Source organism: Chelon labrosus, assembly GCF_963514085.1.
Source record: "Chelon labrosus genome assembly, chromosome: 6".
In the NCBI taxonomy this organism is placed as follows: Eukaryota; Metazoa; Chordata; class Actinopteri; order Mugiliformes; family Mugilidae; genus Chelon; species Chelon labrosus.
This window is the reverse complement of record NC_140342.1, coordinates 8,637,106-8,661,503: the sequence shown is the minus strand read 5'-3', so window position 1 is coordinate 8,661,503 and position 24,398 is coordinate 8,637,106. Positions and strand designations below refer to the sequence as shown.

The window sequence follows — 24,398 nt, the reverse complement described above, 5'->3', positions numbered from 1 at the left end:
TACTTCTGCAAAAGTTTTACTATTATAGGCGAGTCTCAGAAAGAGCATCTATGCTGCATCTCCATTTATTTATTTTTTCTTGCTAACATTTCTAATCACCCTGTCGTTGCAGTACATGCACCCAGACTTTGACACGGCTCCAGCCTAATTTTACTCCTGTGTAGTGTAGCCTATGTTTGACAGTGCTCTTCTACATGCTTCATCTCATGATTTCTATCATTTCACCTGCCCCCTCTCCTTGACGCTGCTCTTTTAACCACCATTTCCATAATCAAATTAGAAATGCGACAAGCTGGCTGCAGAAGACGGAAGGAGGCGCGATGATGTGGCTGAGAGCTAACCCACTGCGCAAACATTACGGAGGCTGTTTGGTCTGATTCTCTACTCTGGTATTAGAAAGCCATCCTGTACATTGTCATTTCCATTTTCAAGTATAATAGAACCTTTTGTGAAGCTTTCTTCTGTCCACCAATAAGCCCATTCCATAGATGACATATTAAAAATGCTAGGGCACCAAAAATACATAACAAAAGAAAAACAACTTTCAGACAAACACATTTTGGCCAGCGGTCTTCATCAGAATGGTTCATAACATTATCACATGTTTCTGGAGTAAAACACAGATATATAAATTATAAATGGCATGAATTTCAGCCATGAATATTAAATAATATTTTAAAGCTGAGACAAATCCTCCTTCCATTTAGTGTTACTGCTGGTCACATCTTCATAATGCTTTCTTGCATTTAGCGTGTAATTCTCGCAAACACCACTAGGTGGCAATAGCACATTAACTGTAAGAACATGGGATGCACTTTGATTACGCTCATGAACAAACATACCATATATTATGTCCAGTTTTCACAGATCTGTTACCACAAAATAAACCCTTTAGTATTGCAATGCTTCACAATGTATACATGACAAGATCATCTCACTTTTTACAAATATTTTTTAAGATCGTTGAGTGCATAAAACAGTCCTGCAGTCATATGCATTTCACTCGTATAAATACTAAAGTCTACATTCAAAAGCTGTCTTAGCCAGCACCATTACAGTATTCGAAAACGGTTTCACTTTCGTCGATGTCCTATGTTCACCGTGCGCCAGGTGGCACTCTCTGCAGTGTCTTAAGCACACTTCACTTGAGCAGCTTTCCGTCTTCTCAGACATAACGTTGTTGTGATATGTCAAGAGACAGAGAAGTGTCTGCACACTGTCTGTCGGCAACACTTCCTCAGTCTGTCTGTGCAACACTTCACAGTGTGCATGATGTCAGTCCATGTGGAAAAGACGCAGGTCACTCCTCAGGCGAACTGGTTTGGGACCATGCTGTATTATGTCACCAGTGCTCTTTACCCTTAAGACCTTACGGTGCTTCCCGAGGCCTCTCTGTTTAGAAGTTGCATCAAATAGGACTTTGTACTGCTCAGACTGAATAAACCGTGGGAAGGAGCCGTTCTCCATCAGGCTGTAGATTTTCTTCTGTGCAACAACAAAACATGATGGTCTTGGCTGCCTGAGACTCTGTCTGATGATTTCTCTTGTGTAGAAATCCAAGTTTACCTGTAAAGAGAGCACAGCAGTAACACCCAGCTAAACTGAACAGACTGTCCCTATTCAGACATTATGTGGCACACAATGCACAGCATGTGTAGCCACCTGCATCATTATCACAGAGTGTTTCAAACTTTTGATTGATGTACAGCAGAAATGATACAGGCTGTTTTGAATGTGCTTATGTTATTCCATGCTTTACATTAGGATTTGAGAACATTAAAAATAAAATGTTGTCCCCTATCATGTGGCCATCGCATAGACACTGCCTTACCTGTTTGGGAGCCTCAGCCATGATGAACTCTTCATAAATTCTCTCTGCTCTCTGTTTTAAGTCTCCTGGACTGTCGCAAGTTTTAAACTCTTGACAGGCTAGCCAGAAGTCCAGGTTTTCCTCGCAGAACTCTGACTTCAGAAATGCCCGAAATGCCATTTGTCCACCTTTTGCAACAGAGAACATTGTTATTAAGAAGACAGTAACCAACCATTATATTAGTTCTGTAGTGCTTGGAAACAGAAGAAAATTACTTTTCTTGTGAAGGAGAGTCTCAAGAGATTCTCTCTCTGGGTTTGCTTCATTTGTTTCCAGTCTGTGAAACAAGAGAAGTCACATTCACATTTTAAACAAAACATTAGACAAGATAATATTAATATTCTGTTTGATTTAATGAAAAAAACACCTGTGGATTTTCTTCCATGGCAATGGACTGTGTATGAAGGTATGTATTCTGGATTTCCATGCTATATCTCTGTATGAAAGGGGAACAGTTGCAATATTAAAAAGTGTAACTTTTGCAACAGCATAAAAAGCCTTCAAAAAAGGCCTTGTTGTATTACGAATGAAACATACTGCACTTACATTTTCTTTGTGTCCTGGAGGTCCATAGGTGACGTCTCAGAGATCCTGTTCCTTATGGAATTTGCATTACACAAGTATCTCTCAGTATGCATGATGCTGCTGGATCCTCAGAAGATTTTCCTCAGAATTCCGTTAGAATCCAACTTCACAGCTTCACCACCGGATCCTGACTGTTCCTCCTCACTGATGAAGGCCAGAGTAGAATCTGACAACACATGACATTTCTCCTTCAATTACAGGTTCCTTCTCTTACCCCACACCCACAGTGTCTTGCATTGTTACATAATTGGAGGGAGGCACATGAACCCTCAAAGTGCGTCAGGCTTGCGCTCCTTCTTACGTTTAATTATAGAACAAAACCTTGCTGTGTCACAACCCCCATCACATTCTTCATGCATAAATATGTTACGTAGCCCGTAAAAGGTCATTCAGTCTCTACGTCACCATTCAGACTGTATTTTTAGTCACAGGCCAAGTGGTCACAAGGTTTATTTTCTCTATCTCTTCTTGGAATTTTGCGGGTTCTCGTTAATTCAATATGCTCCCAATTTCACAGTGTTACTAAAGCTGAATAGCTTTTTCAGTGAACTTTTATTGAAGACATTAACCTTAATAATTTGACTGGATTACATAAATGTGACTGAAACTGATAAATTATTCAGTTGCAGACAAAATCTCACACATTGCAAAAAATATTACGTACTGTGACCTTTATAAAGGAAATATTAAACCGATGAGGCATAACATTAAAATCACTAACAGAGGAAGTGAATAACATTGACCATCTTGTGACAATACAATGTTCCACTGGGAAGTTGTTGGGCCTGACATTCGTGTGGATGTTACTTAGACATGTATCACCCATCTAGACCAGACCAGGTACCCCCACCCCATAGCAATGATACTCCTTGATGGCAGCAGCAGTCATCCCCAGCAGGATGCAGCCTGACACACAACTCAAAAAAACATGAAAAACAGCACAAGGTGTTGACCTGGCCTCCAAAATCACCAGACCCCAAACAATATTAGGAAGACAGTCATAATGTTATGCCTGATTTCAGTGCACTCTCTCATGAACACCAGGCACAATTAAAGGTATAAATAATTTCTTATTTTTTTATATACACAGAGCGTTGGGGACTAACTGTGGTCTTACAATCAAGCTTTCTCAGTAATATAAATACACAGTAAGAAGAGGATAGGAAGGGGGAGCAAATGTGTAAACCACTGTGAGCCAAATCCACCCACATTTCATACATTTCGCATTTCATATTTCTTAATTTTTACTTTTTTATTCATGTATCAGGATGAAAGTGGGGAAAGCATTTAGTGCTAAATGCTAAACTCAGAGTCCTATGACAATGCTAGCATGCTGTTGCCAGGTAGGTAATGTTCACAATTACCTGTGTTAACATGTTACCATAGTAATTGGTTTCAACACAAAGTAAAGATGGCCACCCCCTCAAATTTCACTCAAAACCACAAAGGTCAGCCTGGTGGTATCACATGACAAAAAGTCAGGGGATACGAAAATGTCAGAGGAACGGCCTACACCATTAGGACACCAGGTCATCCTTTTACTAGTCTGGACGAGTGTGGTGAACCACCAGCTGCAAAAAAGCAACAGTGGCACTGGCATGTTTTGTAATGATAGTTACAAGTCTGCCTAAGATTCTTTAGGACAAGTTTAACCCGTCATTAATGTGATTAAAATGTACACGTGTGGACTGACTGAACAGATAAAACACAATCAGTGAATTAATGCGTGCACAGGCTGATGGAACAGACAGGGTTGATACTGAACACGTCACCGAAAACAGGACATAATGCACATGCTTGTGGTTTTGCAGGACCAGACTGGCCTGTGTCTAGCAGGAAGTAGCGCACAGAGATAAAACCAGCAGTTTCAATGACATCCGAAAGTGGGCTGAAACATTTTTAGAAGTGGAACTTTGAATGTGAGAAAAAAAAATCTTCGATAGACCTCTTAGTAACACATCCAGTTATTAATTCCTCAGTTTTTAGGCCTATAGCATCCTCATCTGTAAAGCTACACCTTAACCACAGTGTTTGTCTTTTAACCCCTCAAAACAAAGCCGCATCTGTGTGTTATACCTGGTCGCTACATGTATGTCTTTTTTGGGTTGCAGTGATACCTATGTAATCTTCTCTTATCATACAAAATTAAGAGAAAACATCTCACACACCCTTCACCCAGAGTTGGGATCCGCCATCAGCCAAGTATTGAATATACACATTTTCTTCTTAAGAAAAAGTTCAGTTGTTAAATTGACACAACTGACTTTTAATCCAACAAAAGGGAGGAGAAGTGATACTTAGTGGAAAAATAAAACTATTTAACCTGCTTATACATGACATAAAAATCAAGAATAGGACCCTATGACTAAATACAGATGTTTGTGGCCCACATGACACATTATTAAGGTCATACTGAGGAAGTCAGACACAAGCAGAGCAGTAAAGAAGTATCTAGGTCTGCTTTCACAAGCCTGTTACACCCTCGCAACATGAAACCAGTGTAATCACTTTTATTTAGGTCACGGGGTACTGTTTGACGCCTGACTATAAATTATGGTGGGTCAGCACCATCTTGTGCCATCATCACTATGAGCTTCCACAAATAACTGAGCGTCAAATAAAACTATGCTATAAAACTCCTCATATAAAACTCCTTATATAATAAGGAGTTATATGACCTTTGATATCAAACCTAAATTTGCATGTCTGACATTTAAGATCAGGGCCACTACGGCATATTTTTAATCACAAATTAGTTTTACATAGAGGGATGGAAAGTTTTACAGGTTTTCATTTGCATTTCACATCAGGTTGGATTTAGCAATGCTAATGTTGATTGTTGTGACATGGCTTTTAACATGACCAGGACAATGTTTTTTCTCTGTGGGCTGAATTGTAACAGTCATCATCCACTGACTCAGCTGATCTCAGCATTAATGTTACATAACTTCAGTGTTCAGTGTTTAAATAAAACTTCTTAAACTGGAAGGCTTATGTCCAACCATGGACTGTATAAATGTGGACAACATCTAGCCACTTCCTTGCATTGGCCAAACTGGCGCTAATTTCCCGGGGATACGGGCATGACTTGCGACATTGGAGCCAGAGTCTGCGCAGTACGGTCCGAGAGTGGAGGCACACAAGCCGATATATCGGATCGGACCCGACCAGACCACACTTCCACCACTGTCTCGTGTTTTCCTTTAATTAATACTGCATTCTGCTCTACTGTTTTTTTGACACTTGAACATGCATCAGCTACCTAAAATGACAGAAACCATTAACATGGAAGGGGTGGAGCTTATGAACTATACTGCAGCCAGTCACCAGGGGGAGCTCTACATGCTTTGGCTGCAGTTTTGAGGAGCAGTTCCGACGTCCATCTTTATACTGTCTATGTGTCCAACACACTAAAGTATTTGTATGTAGGCTACTCTGCTTTCAGTCTAAACAGAAGATGAAAATAGCTTAAAACTGCACTTCTCTTTTTAGTCATGTCAGCTGTATTGGTTTTGGGCAGGTCAACGTTGTTTGGTCCACCATTTGGTCCAGACTAAATTAAGGTCCCAGAAGGATCAATGTTACTTTTGCTACCACGACGTTCACATATTGAAGTATCTCAAAAACTATTGCCTGGATTGTCAGAAACTTTTGAAGTTCCCTTCGATGCCACCAGTAGATCAAGCTCTGCCTTACAGCTAAATTATTCAAAACTAATATATATTCTTATCAGCCTCAGCTGTACTCTGTGTTTAGTGCTAATTTAGCATGCTGACATGCTAGATTAAGATGGTTAGACATCTTAGTTGGACAACAACAGCATAGATACCTGTTAAACTTCAGCAAGTTAGCAACGTCATCGTGAGCCAATAACTAAAATGATGCCGAAAGTGCAGTTCCTCGTATGACCACTAGAGGCTGGCTCCAAAGGGGAATTAATCCCTAATCCCCATGTAAACATTTCCAACTTTACATCAGAAATTGGGTTTGGGTTTGGGTGGGGTTTGTCCATCTTTGTATACAGTCTGTGTTTTTAGCATGTTTACATAGCAATGCTATCATTTACCTCAAAGGACCATTGTGATGAAGTACTATTCCTCACGGTAGAGACTCACGGTGCTGTTAATATGGCTGAAGACGTGACTTGTTTATCTGAATGATCTGGTATCAAGGCCTTAGTGATTTGATTTTAGTTTTATGTGTTGATGGAATTTTTAACTTCATATTTTCTTTAAATAGACTTCCATCTGTCAGTGATATTCCAAACTGGAACATTTTCACCTGCCTCTGAAATAGCCCTGAAACAAAACTTCCTTTGTTAAACTGGTTGAGCAACATCACACTGAACCTCCTGGGCAGATCATGTGGTTCTAAAGGCATGACTTCTGTCTCATGACACGCATGGTGGCTAAACCTATGGGTTTCACAAGTTAAGTTTCAGTAGGCGAGTAGTATCTGTAGTGGATATTCTCAGAATTTTGCATGGGTGACTTTTCAATATGTGCCATGCAGTGCAAGACAAAGCAAGCATCCTGCCTCAGTTTTTTTTTATTCTAGTTTTGCACGGTCATATGACTGACCGATCATCTACTTACCAATAAACAGAATTGTGTAAATAAGGAAATGGTGACTAGTCAGGAGTCACTTTAATAAAGTAAAAATAATATTAACCACGAGTGTGACAAATAAAAAGGATGGTCTAATCCTGTGAACGCTATTTTGGCAAAAGGAATGACTTTAGTGCTTTAATACAAACAAATTCTTGTCTATTTTTGTTGGATAGCAAAAAATGTATTTCAGGGGCATTATTACTTGTGTACTTGCCTCTCTTTGTGTGCATGTGTATGTCTGTGCTAAAGCAAGGGTGCACAAGTAAGATTAAAAGAGGATGTGGTGGAGCAGTTGAGTCCAAAACCTCTTCCTTATTTCTGTGACCTTTAATAACATGATACCTGATGGGATCATACTGAAAAACTTCCTTTTTGAGGCCCTTCTTCACACAAATGCAGTTTCAATGTTAAACATTTTCTGCTGTATTAAAAGCATGTAGGTGACGTCTGTTTGCTAAATGCAAGGCTGAAAGGTAATACGAAGGCTGAATGAATGGTAGGATGGTGGGAAGAAAACTCATTCAAACGCATGAAAGCCCAGTGACACATAAAACGCTGAGGTAAGAACAGATGCTGCGTAGGCGGGAGCATTAGACTACAGCCTGTCTTATTCATGTAGAGAATCCTCAACTGTTTGAAAGAATTTCTGTAGAATACACAAATCACTATGTTCAAGAGCTATTACCACTGCCCTTCTCCTTACAGGAAACAGCACTGATCTGCATTACCAGACTTGATTATATACGTGATAGCCACAGCATTCCCAAAGATACCAAATGTAAAAGGCTTCAGAAGACAATCATCAACAAGACATCTAAATGATTGATTTAAGGGACCAGCCATAGTAACTTTCTTGAACATTTTCTTCAGCCTAAACACGTTATACTACGGGTTTAATGAGGAGTAGAAACAAGCTAAATAAAAGCGAAAGTGTCAGTTTGAAGGAATTAGTTTATTTTTAATGTTGTGTCTGGGCAGGAAATATGATTTAGAAGTGAGATGACAAGCTCAACATGAATTTGACAAGATATCAGTCACAGTTTAATGGAAAAAGAAAGCGATTTTTCAGTTTCAGTTTTTGTTCAGGAGCCCTGCGATAGACTGGTGACCTGTCCAGGGTGTACCCCACCTCTCCCCCGATGACAGCTGGGATAGGCTGCAGTCCCCCCGCAAACCCTTCACAGGACAAGCGGTTACAGAAGATGAATGAATAAGTGAATGAGTTTTTGCTCAAGTTAAAAAAGTACAATACAATAGTTAGATGGACTTTGTTACCCTTGGACTTGCTGTTTCAAGCATAGTTTGTGTTAAGCTAAGCTAACTCAGCCATGGAGCTGGTCGCTGCGTCACATTTACAGAACAGAATGGTATTGATCTTCTCGTCTATAATGAATGAGCGTATTCCACAAAGCGATGACTGGGCTGGAATATACACACAATGAGAAGGAAACATACTGTCAGACACATGTCACTCCACTGTCTAGTTCTGCTGAAAGCATGACTATGTTGTCTTGGCACACTGTGTCACTGTACACATTTCTGAACTCATTCAAACCCTTAGGTAGTGAATTCTGTAGCTGCGTTTGAGTATATGAATGAACGAAGAAGATAAATGAATGAGCTGGTGACTAAGCTGCTTCCTGGATTCTTAAAGCGAACCTAAAGACTGATGGCAGTGTAACCTTTTGCGTCTGTCTCTCTGATAAAAGCAGATTTCAGTCATTGTTGTACCATTTTAATTAAATACCAACACAAGTCCCTTTTAATATTCACACTGACAATGTTTTTAAAAACAAGGGTACACTTTCAGCAGTTAGCTTATAACAGATTATCATAGTTGCGACAGTGTGTGACGTCAAAATGTAAATGCGAAAAGCCAGACAGTCGACATCTAGATAGCATCTATTTATCTGCCGCTTTCATGAGATAACAGTAAACTTAAGATGATGTGCCAATGCAGAGACCAGCTCTTGCACTTTCATCTCAGTTGGAAGGTGTTGTTTGCACCACATACACTTCCTGGTTCCTCTCACAGAAAGTCCCCAGCATTTGCAGTGTACATTCATGAGATCTCTGGGAAGTTTTTTTCTTTTTCAAAAAAAAAAAAAAATTGCTTTACAGCGACTATCACAACAGCTGTTTCTGATTATGTAGTCATTTTTGACCTCGACTCATCACATCATTTCCCATCATGACTGTGTTCAGCATAGTCATACGAGGTCAAAGCCAAACCCAAAGCACTCTCCAGCTCAGAAGGAAGGCATGAAAGTATTGGTAATGTTTCTGGTTTCGTTCAGTGTCCATGGCCACCAGTCTCAGGACACGTGAACACACACCCCAGCGTCTCTCAGGTAGTCCAGCGTTGGGCGCAGCTTTACAGTCCAGCTTCTGCGAACGCAATGTATTTGCCATATTTACAGTTTCACAGATTCTGCTGTGGAGTCCAGTAACGTCCTGTAGATGTCAGACTTGAGGAAACGTGGGTAAGAGTCCCTCTCCATTAACCCGTAAACAATCTTCTGGGCATCATCGAAACACACTGCGGACGGCTCCTTCATGTTCCGCCTGATCACCTCCCTGGTCTTGTGATCGATGTTGATCTGGAATAAGAAGAAACACAGCGAGGCCTGTTAAAAACTAAAGAGGAAGCAGCGGTGGCGCTCCTAATTGTGAAAGCGTACATCTGTCTGCATGACAAAAGCTCTGTGCGTACCTCTCTGGGAGCCTCAGCTTGAATGTAGCGTTTGAAGATCTTTTTGGCCCTGGAGGACATCCTGAAGGAAGACTTGATCTTCTTATAGTCCTCACACACTGCCCAAAACTCGATGTTTTCGTCGCTGAACTCTGACTGCAGGAAGGCCTGGAAAATCTTCATTCCATCTAGATAGGAAAATTGAGCAGCTGTTAGCCCTTGTTTAGGAAACACGATGAGCATAAGACTTGACTTTGTTGCTGCATAATGATTAACTTACATTTGGATGCTAGAAGTCTGTCTAGTGAACTTGACCACTGTGACATCTCTTCAAAGCAGAGCCTGCAAAAGAGGGATGCACTGTTACTCACACATGAAACAAATACATGAGAAGTGTGGACGTTCAGTTTCAAGTTGAGAGGTTTTCTTCTCTTACCCCTCATTATTGGTGTCTGGAGACAATCGACACTGCAGCCGTGACTTCAGGTTTCCTCCCCTGCTTGACAGAACAGACACAAACCAACGTAAGTTATCAAAAATGTACACCAGGAATTAAATGAAACAGCGGCAGCTTTGTATGTGTTAAATGTTTACCTGTATTTGCTCATCTTCTTGTTGTCGGTGTCCATGTTCAGGTGCTGCAGCTCCCTTGGTGGCGATGTGACTGCACTTGGCATGACAACAGTGCTTGTGCGGCTATACGTTGGGCTGTTTTTAGAGACCAGTGTGATCTCTGACTGCGTCTGTTTCACGAACCCGCTCAGTTTCAACTTATATACGTTCAGCAGAACTCGCGTCACAGCTAACCACACGCACAAAGAGGAAGCTGGGTATGACGCAAACGTGCAAGCAACAGTGACAGCTGCGAGCCTGTACTGTACTCAAACCTGCATCGTTACTTGTTTGCTTTAAAGTCAGGGGATGCAAATAGGCCAGTGGAAAATTCAGCAACAGATAGGCAAATGCTTTAGTCTGTGTTCCACTTCACCCTGAACACAGAGCCCACTGTTATAAGTTTTGGAAACATTTTAGGAACTAGATGCAGATGCTATTCCAGCACTTCTCAGAACTGAACTAAACATGTTATTACCCGTACATGTACAAGTCTATGTCTTAATTATCCCACTGAACCACTTGCATTGGCTAGTTAAAAAAAAATATCAATAGAACTAATTACTAATTGCTTGTCATTGCAGAAGCTAAAACAGTAACATCCAAATAATATTCCTTTTAAAGTCTCATGGAGATACTGAAATATCCATGTTTGCTTGCTCCTGAGTTGCTGAACCCCGGCTTGTTTGTGTTCTCCAGGTGTTTGGTGTGCTCTCAAGATGTCTCTCAGACAAGGCGAATTCAAGTCTGTGTTTCCATTTCACACCTTCTTGCCATTATTTCATCTTTGACACTGGAGGCAGACAGGAAACATTGGGGGTGTGAGGGGGGCTTACAAGAGGAGCATTTGTGTCAAAAGGTCGCACGCCGGAACCCAACCAGGTACTGTGTGGTTAGGTGGTATGCTTGTTAGACCTCTAAGACGCCTCAGGGTTTCCATTTTAGACAACACTAAAGCTTGTAGGCGTAGAAAGGATAATGCGATCTCTGTGTCACACACGCAAAGGACGATATCTCTCTCTGGAGGCTCTGGTGCGTGATATCATAGAATATTTTTTATCTAAAATCTGGTCTGTTGGTCGGCACCATTGTGATAAAACACCAACACCTTCAGTTCTTCCACATTGTTGCTCAGCTGTATCAGTGCCCCTCTTCCTGCTTCATGGTTGACAGAAATCTTTCACCTCTCCTCTGGACATATGGACCTTTTATTCATTCATTCATCTTCTGTAACCGCTTGTTCCTGTGAAGGGTCGCGGGGTCGCCAGCTGTCATCGGGCGAGAGGCGGGGTACACCCTGGACAGGTCGCCAGTCCATCGCAGGGCTAACACAGAGAGACAAGACAACCATTCACACTCACATACACACCTACGGACAATTTAGAATCACCAATCAACCTAAAGAGCATGTCTTTGGACGGTGGGAGGAAGCCGGAGTACCCGGAGAGAACCCACGCAGACACAGGGAGAACATTCAAACTCCACACAGAAAGGCCCAGTCAGCCCATGGATTAGAACCCGGGACCTTCTTGCTGTGAGGCATCAGTGTTAACCACCTCACCACTGTGCCATCCATGGACCTTTTAAGAGTTTTTAAAATTCCAGAGGAACCTGATCAGTCCTTTGTTTTTATATATATCAGTTCCTCTGGTTTCCAACACTCTAGTGAAATTCCAGTGATGTAAGACATATGACAGTGAACTTTCTACGTTTTTTAGACGGAAATAGGCGCAGTTGAGGTTCTGTTTTTTCATAGCAACCATTCATGTGGGGATTAGAGTCATTACGGCCTTTGTTTAGACATTTTTTATACATTCAGTAATGTTAACCCCTTAATGCCTGAATTGATTTTTCAATTATATAAAGAAATTAATTATTTGTATTTTTGCTCACCACTCCGACCAGTCCTACAAGAAACTAGTGCTTGGAAAAGGTTCCTAGGAATTTTTTGAATGTGCACAAACCGACATTGGAGTATTACATGCGTTATTTCGGCTGCAGTCTGAGCGGAAACAGACAGTGACGATTTTTATTTTCAGTCAACACACTAATTTCATTACTTGTGCTGATATCTGATCTGGCGTTATCAGTCAAGGCCTGGAGATTGATCAGACATTTGACCAACCTGCTTCTTTCAGGACCAGTATTGTTTCCTGCGAGGAATGATTTGCTAAAATTCTCTGTGATCAGAAACTGGTAAATTTTTCCACACTTGGCTGAAAACCTCTCTACTGCGGGCCTTCAGCTGCACTTGAATTTTAACTATCCTCCTGCATTATGTGGGTAGTCACCTGCACGCATCAGGATCAGCTGCACTGTACAGTAATAAAGCAGATATTGGTCTGTCTCACAGTTCAGCACTACTGGTTTGATGGTGTTCATCTTCAGATACCGCTTTCCTGGATGTTTGCGTTCAGACGACATTTGAAAAACTAGTAGCTACTGAAAGAAAGACAGACATTGATTAAACTGTGTGTGCATAAATATGGAAAACATGGAGAGGCCCTATAAAATGGATCCATATATATATTTATTAGTATTGAACCAGTACATACTGTACAAGCAAAGCCAAGAAATGTATGTGCAGCATGGCTAGTTTGGTTAGGAAGCTCCGAGCTTTACGTCCTTATGCATAAAATGTTCATGACTTCAAAACAAGTGTAGCGTAAGCACTGCTACATTATCTGTACTTCTGAGTGTGTGACTGCCAGGAAGTGTTTTGTGTTAGAACGCAGATGTTGATCACTTGCTGTGTGACATTAACCGTTATCTTTTTTTCTTTATCGGTTGCAACACCCGTCTGCGAATTTCCTCCTCCGACTGTTGTCACTGTGAAATCCCTACACTTGCTCAGTTTCTGTCATTTTTACGTTGTCTTCACTTCCTTCATGCAACATCCTGCAGTTGTGCCGGGCTACGTGTTTGTATGCTGCATAAATCCTAGATTAATCACATGCACCTTTTCTTGTTTTTTTGTATTTTTTTCTTCACAGCGCCCAACGAATTAAACCTTCCTCCCACAAAGCAACCAGAGTTGTCAAATGGAGGAAGTTGCGGTGACGTGTCTGCACAACACAGAGCAGTTTCTGCCAAACATATGAAACGCCTCTTAAAATAAATCTCCTGTGCCTTCTGTGCCACCAACGTAAACTGAACAAAATGTTCGTCTGGCACTCAGCAGTCACATGGGGTGACCATGCTGTGCCTACTTCCACCTTCCAAACACACACAAAAAAATATATCAGACAATAAATATGTTAAGGTTGTAGGGTTTTATGTTTTACATACACCATACACCATATAAGAATGCATATATAATATATTTTCTGTAGGAGTTTGCCGATCTAAACATTCTGTCTAAACAAGTAGTGAAAAGTCTGCTTTATTGTGCTCCTTTGTATTTGCATGCTTTTTGCATAGACTATTACGCAAGCTAGTAAAATACAACCTGCTGGAACTAGAATTGGCAAAAACAAGGACCTGATACGGGAATGGTATCTTACAGTGTGTAACCCCACCTGAACCTCTACTCTGTTTTGAAGGGAGATTTTTGTCCGAGGACAGAAGGGTTAATTAGAGAGGATTTTCCACGCCAGAATTAAAGTTGTGTTTTCAATCCCCTCATAAATAAACTTCTTAATGATAAATGAACTCGCCTGGCAGCGTGAAACTAAATGAAATGCAACCGAAAGTAGCCACTCACTCCCCCCCCACCCATCCTGCGTCTGGCATTACAGGCCATTTTGAGGCAGAGTTGATTCACACAGTTCCTCTTCACGTTATGCTCACTGCACAAACTTCTCCCTTCTCAACTGCAGCTGAGATACTGCAGAGATGCAAAGTGAGAGGAAGTGTGTCCCATCCGTTGTGCCTTCTTGTTTACCGAATGTTGTCACTTGAAGGACTCTGTTGCCCTCTGCTGTTTGTGTTGTTTGTGCCACATTACATTACACTGTAGAGACGGCAACCTAGGCGATTTGCATTGCATTCAAAAGGAGGACCACACCCAAATGTCAGTCAGCTGAATATATTTAGTTGTTAAGATATTTTTAAACAACAGTGCAAACAGACAAAAAAAATATATAATAGCACAACTAAGACAGAAAAGTAACCATATTTATTTGCACGTGAAAGGTGAATTTCTGTTATTTTTGCATAATCAGTTGGAAGATTGCCAGCTCATTGATAGCTCAAGTGCTGATAATACTTTACAACAAAGGGATCCTATTTATAATTCACTGTATGCAGTGGGTGGAAATGGATAATCGTAGAAGAATTGTGTGCACGATCTCATTTTATTTAAACCTTAACAGAATTGAAAAGATAAAGTATAATACAAGCTGCAAATTCCCCCTCGAGCTGTAACTTTCTACTGAATCACACAGGTTGAGAAAAAACTACGTCTGCTATACTTATGGCCTGGATTGTATGGCATAAACCCGTTATCCACACTGAAATCAAAGAGTGCTACAGCAGATCAGAGTTGGACAGACGATTTCACAAGCCCGTCTGAGAGGCTGTCAGTTTTAATACAGTCACCTTGACTCGTTTCTCCTCAGGAGTCCCTGATAGATGTCCGATTTTAGGAACCGCGGGTAGCAATCCCTGGCCATCAGACTGTAGATGAGCTTCTGCGCTGTATCGAACGAAGTCAGGGTCGGCTGGGAGATGTTCTTTGTGATGTTTTCTCTGGTAGTGCAGTCTATGTTGATCTGCAAATCAAACAGTATCACCCATAGGCGCATTACATCCGATTTTTCGTCATCAGTTACTGTGATGCACGGGAACATCAGACACAAGAAACCCTCTGCACCATAAAATTTTGAATTTGAATCCTTGACCCTTTCGATTCATATCTGAATTCCTAAAATCTCCTTTACCTGTCTGGGTGCCTCTGTTTGCACGAACTCAGAGTAGATCCTGTTGGCAGAGGAGATCATTTCTGGCACCGTCTTGATTTTTTTGTAATCCTCACAGGCGAGCCAAAACAGTATGTTCTCCTCGCTGTACTCAGACTTCAAGAACTCCCGGAAAGCAACCTGTCCGGCTGGAAAGCACAGACAACAGTGAGCGGCAAGCATGCAGGCGTATAGTGCAATCAAAATATATGCGCAATCAAAAGGGACTCGCACCTTTGCAGCCAAGCACTTTGTCCACAGACTCGCTCCAAGTCTCAACATCCTCCAGCGGATCCTTGGGAAAGCAACACAATCTACCCTTGAAAAGAGCGTCAAAAGATCTATCACTAGCCCAGTTATCTGTGTCCTCCACTGCACCTGGAAACAACACTTACAGGCCTAATTTCACATTCATACTGTGTGATATGTTCTCAGACGACATGTTAACACCCAGTTCAATGGAGAGAGCAACTGAGAGGAACCTAACATCAAAACAAACACACGAAGCAAAGTGAGACTTACAGTGAACGAAAACGTCCTTGATATTTTCCACATGGCTGCGGTAAGTTGTTGCCTGCTGAAAATGGTAAAGGCCCAATAATCAAATATGCAGTAACTCACTTTATCGCCATCTCCTCGTCCTCAACAAAGGGAGACAGAGATAAGATCCTGCCAGGCTGAAGATGAGGTTGTGATTGTTTGGAGACGAGGGAGTCAAGTGACTGAACAAATCTAAATGACCCCCACCCAGCAAGAATGGAATATATGGAAATCTGTATGCAAAGTGCTGTTGTTGGGAGAGTCAGGGCATCCTTCCACGTCTGTCGCACCTCAAGGAAGAGAGAGTCCGGCCGCGATTAAGGCTGACCTCATCTGATGCGAATATTACTGTAGAATAGATGATTTAATGGGATGAGTTTCTGACCGTGAAGTAGTTTGATTCTTCACCATTTAATGGCAGCTGTTATCCCAAATATTTATGTGTGTAAGTAGGATAATGCAGCATGTTTGCTGTGGTGAAGAACTACAAGTGAAAGTCAGAACAGGATTTAACTAATGCAATAAGCAATGGTCAGGAAGCTCCGGGAAAAGATCCTGACCATAAGCAAATAGCCATAAACAAATTCACTATTAAGGAAAAGGCTCATCATACTGACATTTGCATATCAGCAGTGTGACTTAAGTGACAGAAGCATAAACAGGCGCTGATTTATTAATACGTGCCTCAAACGGCATCTATATTAGATTAGGGTTTTCTGAGTTTTCTGTTTAAAATGCAAGTTGTCTGAGTCTGAGTGAGAGCCTGGATTAAAAAAAAAAAAAAAAAAAAAAAACATGCAGGAAAGAAAGTCTTGAAAAGCAACCGTTGCACATAAAGGGTATGCAATTAAATGAGTTTTGTGATTAACCACAGCATGAGCTGAGTCAGCTGAAGTTCTCATAGTAAGTCTGCTGCATAATTTCCATTGTTTGCAAGTGGATGTTTACTTGTTTCAGTTCATTTTTCCTTTCTCTGCAGATGCTGTTTAAATACGGCTGTTTAAAGAGACTTTGCTATGTTTGCCAATGTGAATTTCTCTCAATGTTAACGAAAAAATTGAAAGATTTAAAATGGATTAACACCAGAAAGGTGTTTAGGAAACAGCACGACTGCCCTATATGATCAGTTATGTGATCAGGAGTTATGCGGAGGACTGTCCTTCGCTCTTTTGTCTATGGCGGTTACATGTTGGTTGCATCTTACATGTGTCAGTATTTCCAGGGCATTTTAACCTGTGCTGACCTTCTTGGCCGCAGAATGCCGCAGTGATGGCCCCAAACAAACCAAGAATGTAAATCGCAACAGGTGATGGAAAACACCCAGGCAGCCCCTATTTGCATGTGTGTGGATGCACGGAGCTAAGGAATTTGTTTTTCAAAAAAGGCACTGCTGTGGATAAAAAAAAAACAAAAAAAAAAACCTTGGAGGACTGCGGCGAGGTGTGCAGTCTTTGTGCATTAGCTGCAGAGCATCCAGGCTGTTTTGTCCTGTTCAGATTTAGCCTTTCATGTTCTTACATCAAAAGTGACCCACGCACACTTGAGTGGTCACAGTTAATAGAATCCAAGGACAAAGGGACTCCACGGAAAAAGGCTCACTTTGGTTTCATGCTCATTTGCAATGAAATCTGTGGCGTCTCGGTGGCGACACACTGAACCAAGGTGTTGTTTTTTCACCACGCACAGGGGGGCACTCTAGTCCTCTGCAGGCCTCCTGCCTCTGCTTTTATGCCCACGATATTCTGTGTAATTACTAACAGCGCTGAATTTGTCTGTCTGTCCGTCTTTGTTGCCGGTCCCGCTTGCTTGACTCATTTGAACCTGAATGGGGTTTTGACTCGTCCGCTGAAGCTGCTCAAGCCCCAGATTGCGGGGTGGAGATTGGTGTAGAGCGAAGCTGTAGCCGAAAACCCATTTAAATTAGATTTCAAACTCCTGAAAGTAATTCGGTAAGCTAGAATGTGATTTATTTAGGAAGGGTCTCGTCTATTTATCTTGACTTAAATCATGAAAATGAAGAGCAGCAGGCCGACGTATTCGTGACAACTTTAAACAAACCCTTTCCCGCTAATACAATTGCATCTGAAAACACACGCAGAGATTGTTTGGGCTGCGTAGCAGAAGAAAACAGTTAATAAATAAAGATTTTTTTTTTTTTTCAGCTTGCCTCTACAGATCCAATACAACTGACTTGAATCCTTTCTTACAAAATCGACTTCTATGACAGCATTTAGCCTTCAGCCTGCAGAAATAGTTTGAAGAGTTATTTGCCTCCTCCAGGAACCTGCCGCTTATTCACACAAACATAGAGGCGCGTAAAGAATCGAGGGGAAGTTGTCATTCAGCCGGCATTCAACTTTTCAACCCCACATAAACAGGCACCTCCAAATACGCGCACTTCAGTGGAGTTTTAGTGTTTAGAAGGGAAGATACAAACTCTCACCTTGAGACTTTCAAACTCAACTTGGCCTTCTGGTTGCAGCTGCATTGAAATTTATTTAGGGCACGGGCCGACGGCATCAAGTGCAAGTGGATTTATAAGGGGAGAACATTTCACAGCTCAATACCGGAGCCTGGGAGTTTCTTGCCAAGTTTGGTACACGTATGGATGGAGAAAAGCGATTCAAAGAAAAGACAAACTGACTCTTGAAATGGAAGCAGTTGTGTAAAAGTTTAGAGACCAGAGCCCAGAGGAACAAAGCTACTGACATACTTTGTCTGAGACTGAGGAACATTTAAAAAAGAAACTAATTTGTTTGAGAAAACCTGTGAGAAAATCCACTAATTGCCACTTTACAATAAGCCTTTTGTTTCAGACTGGTATTCATCTTGTTTTACAAGCCTCATATCTCAAGGCAAACTGCTTTCTTACTCCTTTGTTTCCCATCAGAGGCTCTTCATCTTTAACTTGTGGAAGAGTTCAGAGGCTTTTGGCTCAGACTGAGTTACAAATTAAAATACCAACGGGAGGAAAAAATAAATAAAACACAAAATCTGTAGCGGGCAACAAATTGTATTCTGTGATGTATCGGGTAGGCCTGCTGAGTTTCGATCTCTGTTAACAGACCATTACAATAAGTATATGTGCGAGAAGACAGTAAGAACTGCAGTGTGTGCATGCTGCCGTTGTCTAGGTGGATGCATAATTAATGCGAATTGTGAGGTATTCCACACAGGTTCCAGTGCAATGGCAAGAAACTTGGGCTAAGATGGGGTTTATCTCTTTGAAGGCTACCAGAAACCCTGACCTCTGTGTTAATGAGCAAAACCAGCGCTGAGCGTAAACAGCCTCATGCAACGGGATGTCATTCTTTCCTTTTGTTGTATACACATTCAGGAGTTCTGGGGTGACAGTTTGGAATTCATACGTGTTTTGTCTTTCTGAGAAGTATAGCTTGTGCATACATATACAGCAATATGAATAATTCTGTGCCAGAGTGGTGGGAACTGATAAGGTCTATTAATTTTTCAGTGATTTGCAATGGAAAGCTACACACGATCACAGTTTTCTCCATTAGTCTAATACGCACACATTATGGCTCCATTTGTCACGTTTAGATATGGTCATTGGAACTAATTAACGTCACGAAAAGGCGATGTCTAAATATAAGAAAGTGTTTATTTGAGTCACTCCACATATTATAATATGTACATTTTACAACGGAAAGTCAACACATATGATCACAGGAATACATAAATTATATTAGATAGAAGCAAACGGAAGAACAGCAATCATAATTAATATAAAATAATATTAGTATTCATGAGATACATGCTTTTTCTGAGTGTGAAAATGGAATACTTAAATTAATAACTAAAGTAAGAGATTCATATCCTTTCTTAAAAAGCTTCAGTGCTTTGTGGTGACTGTGCCTGCAGGCTGTCACAGCAAGTTAGTCTGGAGGGGACAGTGCAAGGAATACAATCATGGATTCATTTTAACGAGACACGGCCAGATTAGCTTGTGCACCTTAACCGACTGCATTAATGTCATATACGGTGCTGCTGCTGCTGGACTGGAAGACAAAGCAGGTGAAGTGGAACACGTCTGAAGTCAGGAGAGTTGCCTCAGTTGCAGGCGCCTGTACGGCTGGCTGGGTACTGTCAGTAACATGGAGGCACTTCCTCTGAGATTCTGTCCCTTTGTCATTCAAGTTTAGAGAGATCTGGGAAAATCTAAAAATAAAAAATCATCACTGCAGGTCGAGTCAATAAGCAGTGCAGCTCTACAAATGCTGTAGAGTTACCTGATTTTATACCACAGTCCAGTCTGATTGGCCAGAAGGTGTCTGGTATTTTCAGATAACCCTGTGGCTGTTCTGAATGTATTCTTGCCCCTGAAGGCTAATGGTGTCAGCTGTTATCCTGCTATGTAGTTAAATACATAAAGAAACTGTACCAAATTTTAAGAAACAAGCTTCCGTGCTTTTTTTTTTTCTCGCCGAGGCTTAGATGACAAGATTAATACCACTTCCATGTCAGCAGCCAGTTGGCTCACCTTAGCGGAAAGACTGGAAACAGGAAAACTGGGAGATATGCTTCATTAGATGCTGTCATTCCTGTGAGGTTGCCAGGCAACCCGTGAACACTGTAGAAGTGTGTTGGTTTTATTTTGTGTCCAAATGAAACAATCAAGACATTAAGGTTTGTTCCGGGAGCTTTAGTGGAGCTGCTGTTTCAGCTTTGTTTCTGCTGAACAGAGCCAGGCTATCTGTTTCCCTCTGTTACCACATGCAAAGTTAAGATAGCCAACTGCAAGCTGTAGCTACACATTTACCTTTCACATACATATAAGAAGCACTGGGAATATTTTCATCACTGCAGTGTATGTGGAATAATGCACTGTGACCACTGTGGTTATAAAAAAAAAACACACTCTGCAGAAGCAAACCTGTAGACTACAAACCTCTCCACCACACACTACGTTTCGACAACTGTGCCGCAAATCATGGGTCGTCTCCTGCGTAATAATCCATTTCACAGGGCGAGCTACTACCCCTGCTATGCTACGGCTACCAGGCGGAAGTTTCGGTCGTGGCCTCCCCCCTGTTGTTGAACACACAGGAGCGCGACCTTCTGCGCATCATGGGGCCTCCGGGGCCTCTCCTCCCGGTGAGGCGCATGTAAATGTCAGAGTGCAGGAACCTGGGATAGGAGTCCTTTTTCATCAGGCTGTAGACCTTCATCTGGGCCGCCTCAAAGCAGCTCTTGGTGGGCTGTGCTATGTTCTTCTGGATGGCCATCTTGGTGTTGTAGTCGATGTTGACCTGAGCGAGAGGAAATGAGGACGTCGTGAAAAACAGAACCGCAGGGAATGACAGCTACTGGCATGGATAACAAAAAATGACATACATTCAATCCATACTTAAACAAGAGATAAATAGATAATTTATAAAAAGTGCTTGTGAGTTGGGGATTTTTGTGCCCTCTGTGGTAGATTTGCATTCTGAATAAAACAATAGTACATTTGGCTGGACTTGTACTGACTGAGAGCACATCAGACGGTACGGAGAAGAGAGGGGAAACCCCAACATTGACTGGTGAGAACAGTTTTAAGGTAGAATCACTTGAAACAGTGGAGAGAGGCAACATCTTCCCCACCACATACATACAACCTGCCTCAGAGGATCTATGAATGACTCAAGTATCGGCATGTCGAACTTGAGAGCGTTTTCTAAAGGTAGGTCATGAGAATCTAAACTAGAATCTGTGGTCTTGTGGTGATAAATAAAGATGAGACTCTTTGATTTTGTTGGCACCGTGTGAGGAGTATGTTTAAAACAGGCACGCACAGGCTTCATCAGATCCTCACAGATTCGGATCTTTGTATTCTGTCTCATGTGAATGGCTTTTAAAAAAAAATAAAAAATCATCATATTTCAGCTACACACGGTGAATTGGCAGTGAACTTACTGGCTAACTAACACAGCTCGCAAAATATTCATGAAACTGCGTATGTTCCACCGCCGGTTTTCGAAGGTTACATCCATTTACATTTTTATCTCCCTGCAAATCATTTGAGCTGGTGTACGCTATAATGCCTCTGCGCCGTGCTCAAAAAAAAAAAAAAAAAGTCGTCTGAGACTGAAAGTGTGTGGGAGATGCTCTCTCCAGTTGTGCAGAGGAATTTCAAAACGTTCAACCAGACACCAGGCTCTCTAACGGCCATATCTGCCACGGGCCCTGAAAGTGTATCAGATGGTGGTCGCATCCTCACTGCAAAATGCTGCTCGAGACACCGCAACTGCCTCGCACAGAAATAAACCTGACCTGCTTTGCACCGGCGCATGCACCAAGATGCATGACCTCTGAGAGCTGCAGCTCCTAATGACTGTTCACAAAGGTCAGCTTGCCGCTGGCTCATGATTATGCAGCGCCTTTGAGTTTCCACCCCGTTATTCTTATTACAGTGACATAAATATTTCAAACCTCCAACAGCCCTCGCTGACAAATAGGTGAAGAAAATGCTAAACCGCAGGGGTTCGTGAATGCTCACTCGTGCACGGTTATGCTTTACTGCACAACATTCATGCAGTTCATGGTAAATAAGCACGGCATAACGTACCTCTTTAGGCGCCTCCGATTCGATGAAAATTGTATAAATGTATTTGGCTTTGGACAGCAGCTTGGTTTCTGAATCAATGGCCTTGAATTCTTCGCAGGCCAACCAGAACTCAATGTTTTCTTCACTGAACTCTGTCCTGAGGAACTGAGCGAAGGTTTCCACCCCATCTGAGGTAGAGATACAGAAATGGGGATGCAGTGTTAGTTGCTATCATGACAGAACAGCTGTTAAAAGACAGAGAAGTGGCTTTTCTGAGCATCTTAGTTAAATTTAGTTTGATTTTGCATACCTGCATAATTTGAAACAGTCTACAGTCTAAACTATTCAGTTATATAGATATCTTGTATAAAGCTTAACTGCATTTATAATTACACAGTAATACTGTCCATATGGTTTTGCATTATTGGGTATATCAATAATACTTGGGCATATAAACAGCATTAGGCACTTTCAACCATTCCCATATGAGCACATACAGTGGATTACAGTGTTTCACTGTGGCACCAAAGTGCAACTTCTGTGATTAGGAGGAAGTTGCACAGTTTCTCTATTACTGCCTGAGCAAAGAAACATTAAAAGATGTAGTGAAACCGCTCTGTGCATTAACTATTTATTGCCTCTATCAAACTTTACAGCTCAAATGACGCAAATAGTCTGACAGCGGAAGATATTGTTGTGGGCAGCAATCTGACACTTTTTTAAAAGATTCTGGCAATTAATCTGACCTGAGTGCTTTAGCAGTTCTTCAAAGGAGTCACTCCACTGCAGAGCTATCTCCGCTGGGATGCTGCAAAAAAAATAAATAAATATAAATTAATAAATCATGTGGTCAGGTTTTCCTAATGATGCAGAGAAAGTGCTTTGGATTCTCACAGAGACGTGTACATGCCGTGTTTCTGTAAGTGTGTAATGATTCACAGAGAGGCTGAAGTAAAAAGTGACGGAAACCATATCGCCTGTATGTGAAATTAAAGGATTTGGCCTCACTTGCTCGATGTCGTATTTGTCTTCTTGCTGGGACTGACGTTTTCATGAGAGCCTGACTTGGTGAGAAAAAGGCTTAGTCGGCTCTTCCTCTCCTTGTCTTTCTGTCTGCAAACAAGAGAGAAATTACATCAACTTCCACAAACTCGTTTTTTGCAGTCGTGGCACTGTTCACCAAATCAGCAAGTTAGCACAGACTTTTCTCCCCGAAGACACATTTCTTTCTAAGGTGCCTTACAAGACAACACAACAGACTTGCACAACGTTCTTGTGGTACAATATGAAACGCAAGACAAGTCAAGTTTTAGCAAAAACCCAGCGGGGACTCATATAGGAAGACGACGGCTTTTAAAAGCCTTGTGTAGTGTAGCTGTAGTGACTTTTAATCCCACTCAGACGAGCTATGACATTAAAACTTCACACATCTGTTATATTGGTGTGGATTACAATAAAACCTCTTTGTACAAAACTTGCCGCTTGATCTTGTTTTTTTCTCTGATCGTACTTGAACTACTCTTCTTGACACTAGCTGCAGTATTTCTAAAAAAAAAATATATATATACATATATATATAAAATTACTCCAAAATCAAGTAAACATTTGAAAGAAGAAAAAGAAAAGAACGTCCATACACCAACCTGTTACTGTCGTCCTTCATCTTTGGTGCCTGTAAGTCTTCTGGACCAAGCATTTTGAAATACGCTTCCTCCTTTGGGGCCATGTAGTTGAATTGAGGAAATAGAAAAAGAAGCGTCTCCATGCTGTTCTGTCTGTAGCTGGCGTGCAAAGCAGAAGGCCACAAATAGCTCGCTGAAAAATGTTTAACCCATCACTCGTCGAACCACCTCATCTTTTATAAACACGGCTCCCATTTCATTTCCCATACCTGCTCTACTTCCTGTAATAGTGTGACTGCTTACTGCTAACGGCTCCATCTGTGAAACAGAAAACCCCCTGGCTCTGACATCCTGTCAAGAGTTTACTTAGAATTTTGAAAAAATAATACAACTGTATGTATTCATTCATATATTATTATTATTTT

The 24,398-nt window shown here is 41.4% G+C and overlaps 4 protein-coding genes across 5 annotated transcripts; all 4 read right to left on the bottom strand.

Moving 5' to 3' along the window:
* Positions 1-37: 37 nt before the first annotated feature.
* LOC311488826 (regulator of G-protein signaling 21-like) lies at positions 38-2,508 on the bottom strand (the record flags this gene model as incomplete). Its single annotated transcript, XM_084545677.1, has 5 exons — positions 38-1,566; positions 1,832-1,998; positions 2,086-2,147; positions 2,238-2,306; positions 2,417-2,508. The coding sequence occupies 5 exons, from the start codon at positions 2,506-2,508 to the stop codon at positions 1,276-1,278; spliced, it is 681 nt and encodes a 226-aa protein (XP_084401803.1). The 3' UTR covers positions 38-1,275.
* A 4,969-nt stretch (positions 2,509-7,477) lies between these two features.
* LOC311489010 (regulator of G-protein signaling 13-like) lies at positions 7,478-11,230 on the bottom strand. 2 transcript variants are annotated; one of them, XM_084545904.1, is made up of 5 exons: positions 10,352-11,230; positions 10,194-10,256; positions 10,038-10,099; positions 9,779-9,945; positions 7,478-9,665 (listed from the first exon to the last, which is right to left on the bottom strand). In XM_084545904.1, exons 1-5 carry the CDS (start codon positions 10,432-10,434, stop codon positions 9,480-9,482), a joined length of 561 nt encoding a protein of 186 aa, XP_084402030.1. In that variant the 5' UTR covers positions 10,435-11,230; the 3' UTR covers positions 7,478-9,479. The 2 variants fall into 2 exon arrangements, with proteins under 2 accessions (XP_084402030.1, XP_084402031.1); XM_084545905.1 differs by having other exon boundaries at positions 10,194-10,253; positions 10,352-11,229.
* A 3,568-nt stretch (positions 11,231-14,798) lies between these two features.
* Positions 14,799-15,822, bottom strand: rgs1 (regulator of G protein signaling 1; the record flags this gene model as incomplete). Its single annotated transcript, XM_084545955.1, has 4 exons — positions 14,799-15,081; positions 15,250-15,416; positions 15,502-15,586; positions 15,790-15,822. The coding sequence occupies 4 exons, from the start codon at positions 15,820-15,822 to the stop codon at positions 14,905-14,907; spliced, it is 462 nt and encodes a 153-aa protein (XP_084402081.1). The 3' UTR covers positions 14,799-14,904.
* Positions 15,823-19,215: 3,393 nt separating this feature from the next.
* rgs18 (regulator of G protein signaling 18) lies at positions 19,216-24,158 on the bottom strand. Its single transcript, XM_084545676.1, has 5 exons — positions 23,995-24,158; positions 23,360-23,464; positions 23,098-23,159; positions 22,373-22,539; positions 19,216-21,074 (listed from the first exon to the last, which is right to left on the bottom strand). Exons 1-5 carry the CDS (start codon positions 24,114-24,116, stop codon positions 20,820-20,822), a joined length of 711 nt encoding a protein of 236 aa, XP_084401802.1. The 5' UTR covers positions 24,117-24,158; the 3' UTR covers positions 19,216-20,819.
* Between the last annotated feature and the right edge of the window lie 240 nt (positions 24,159-24,398).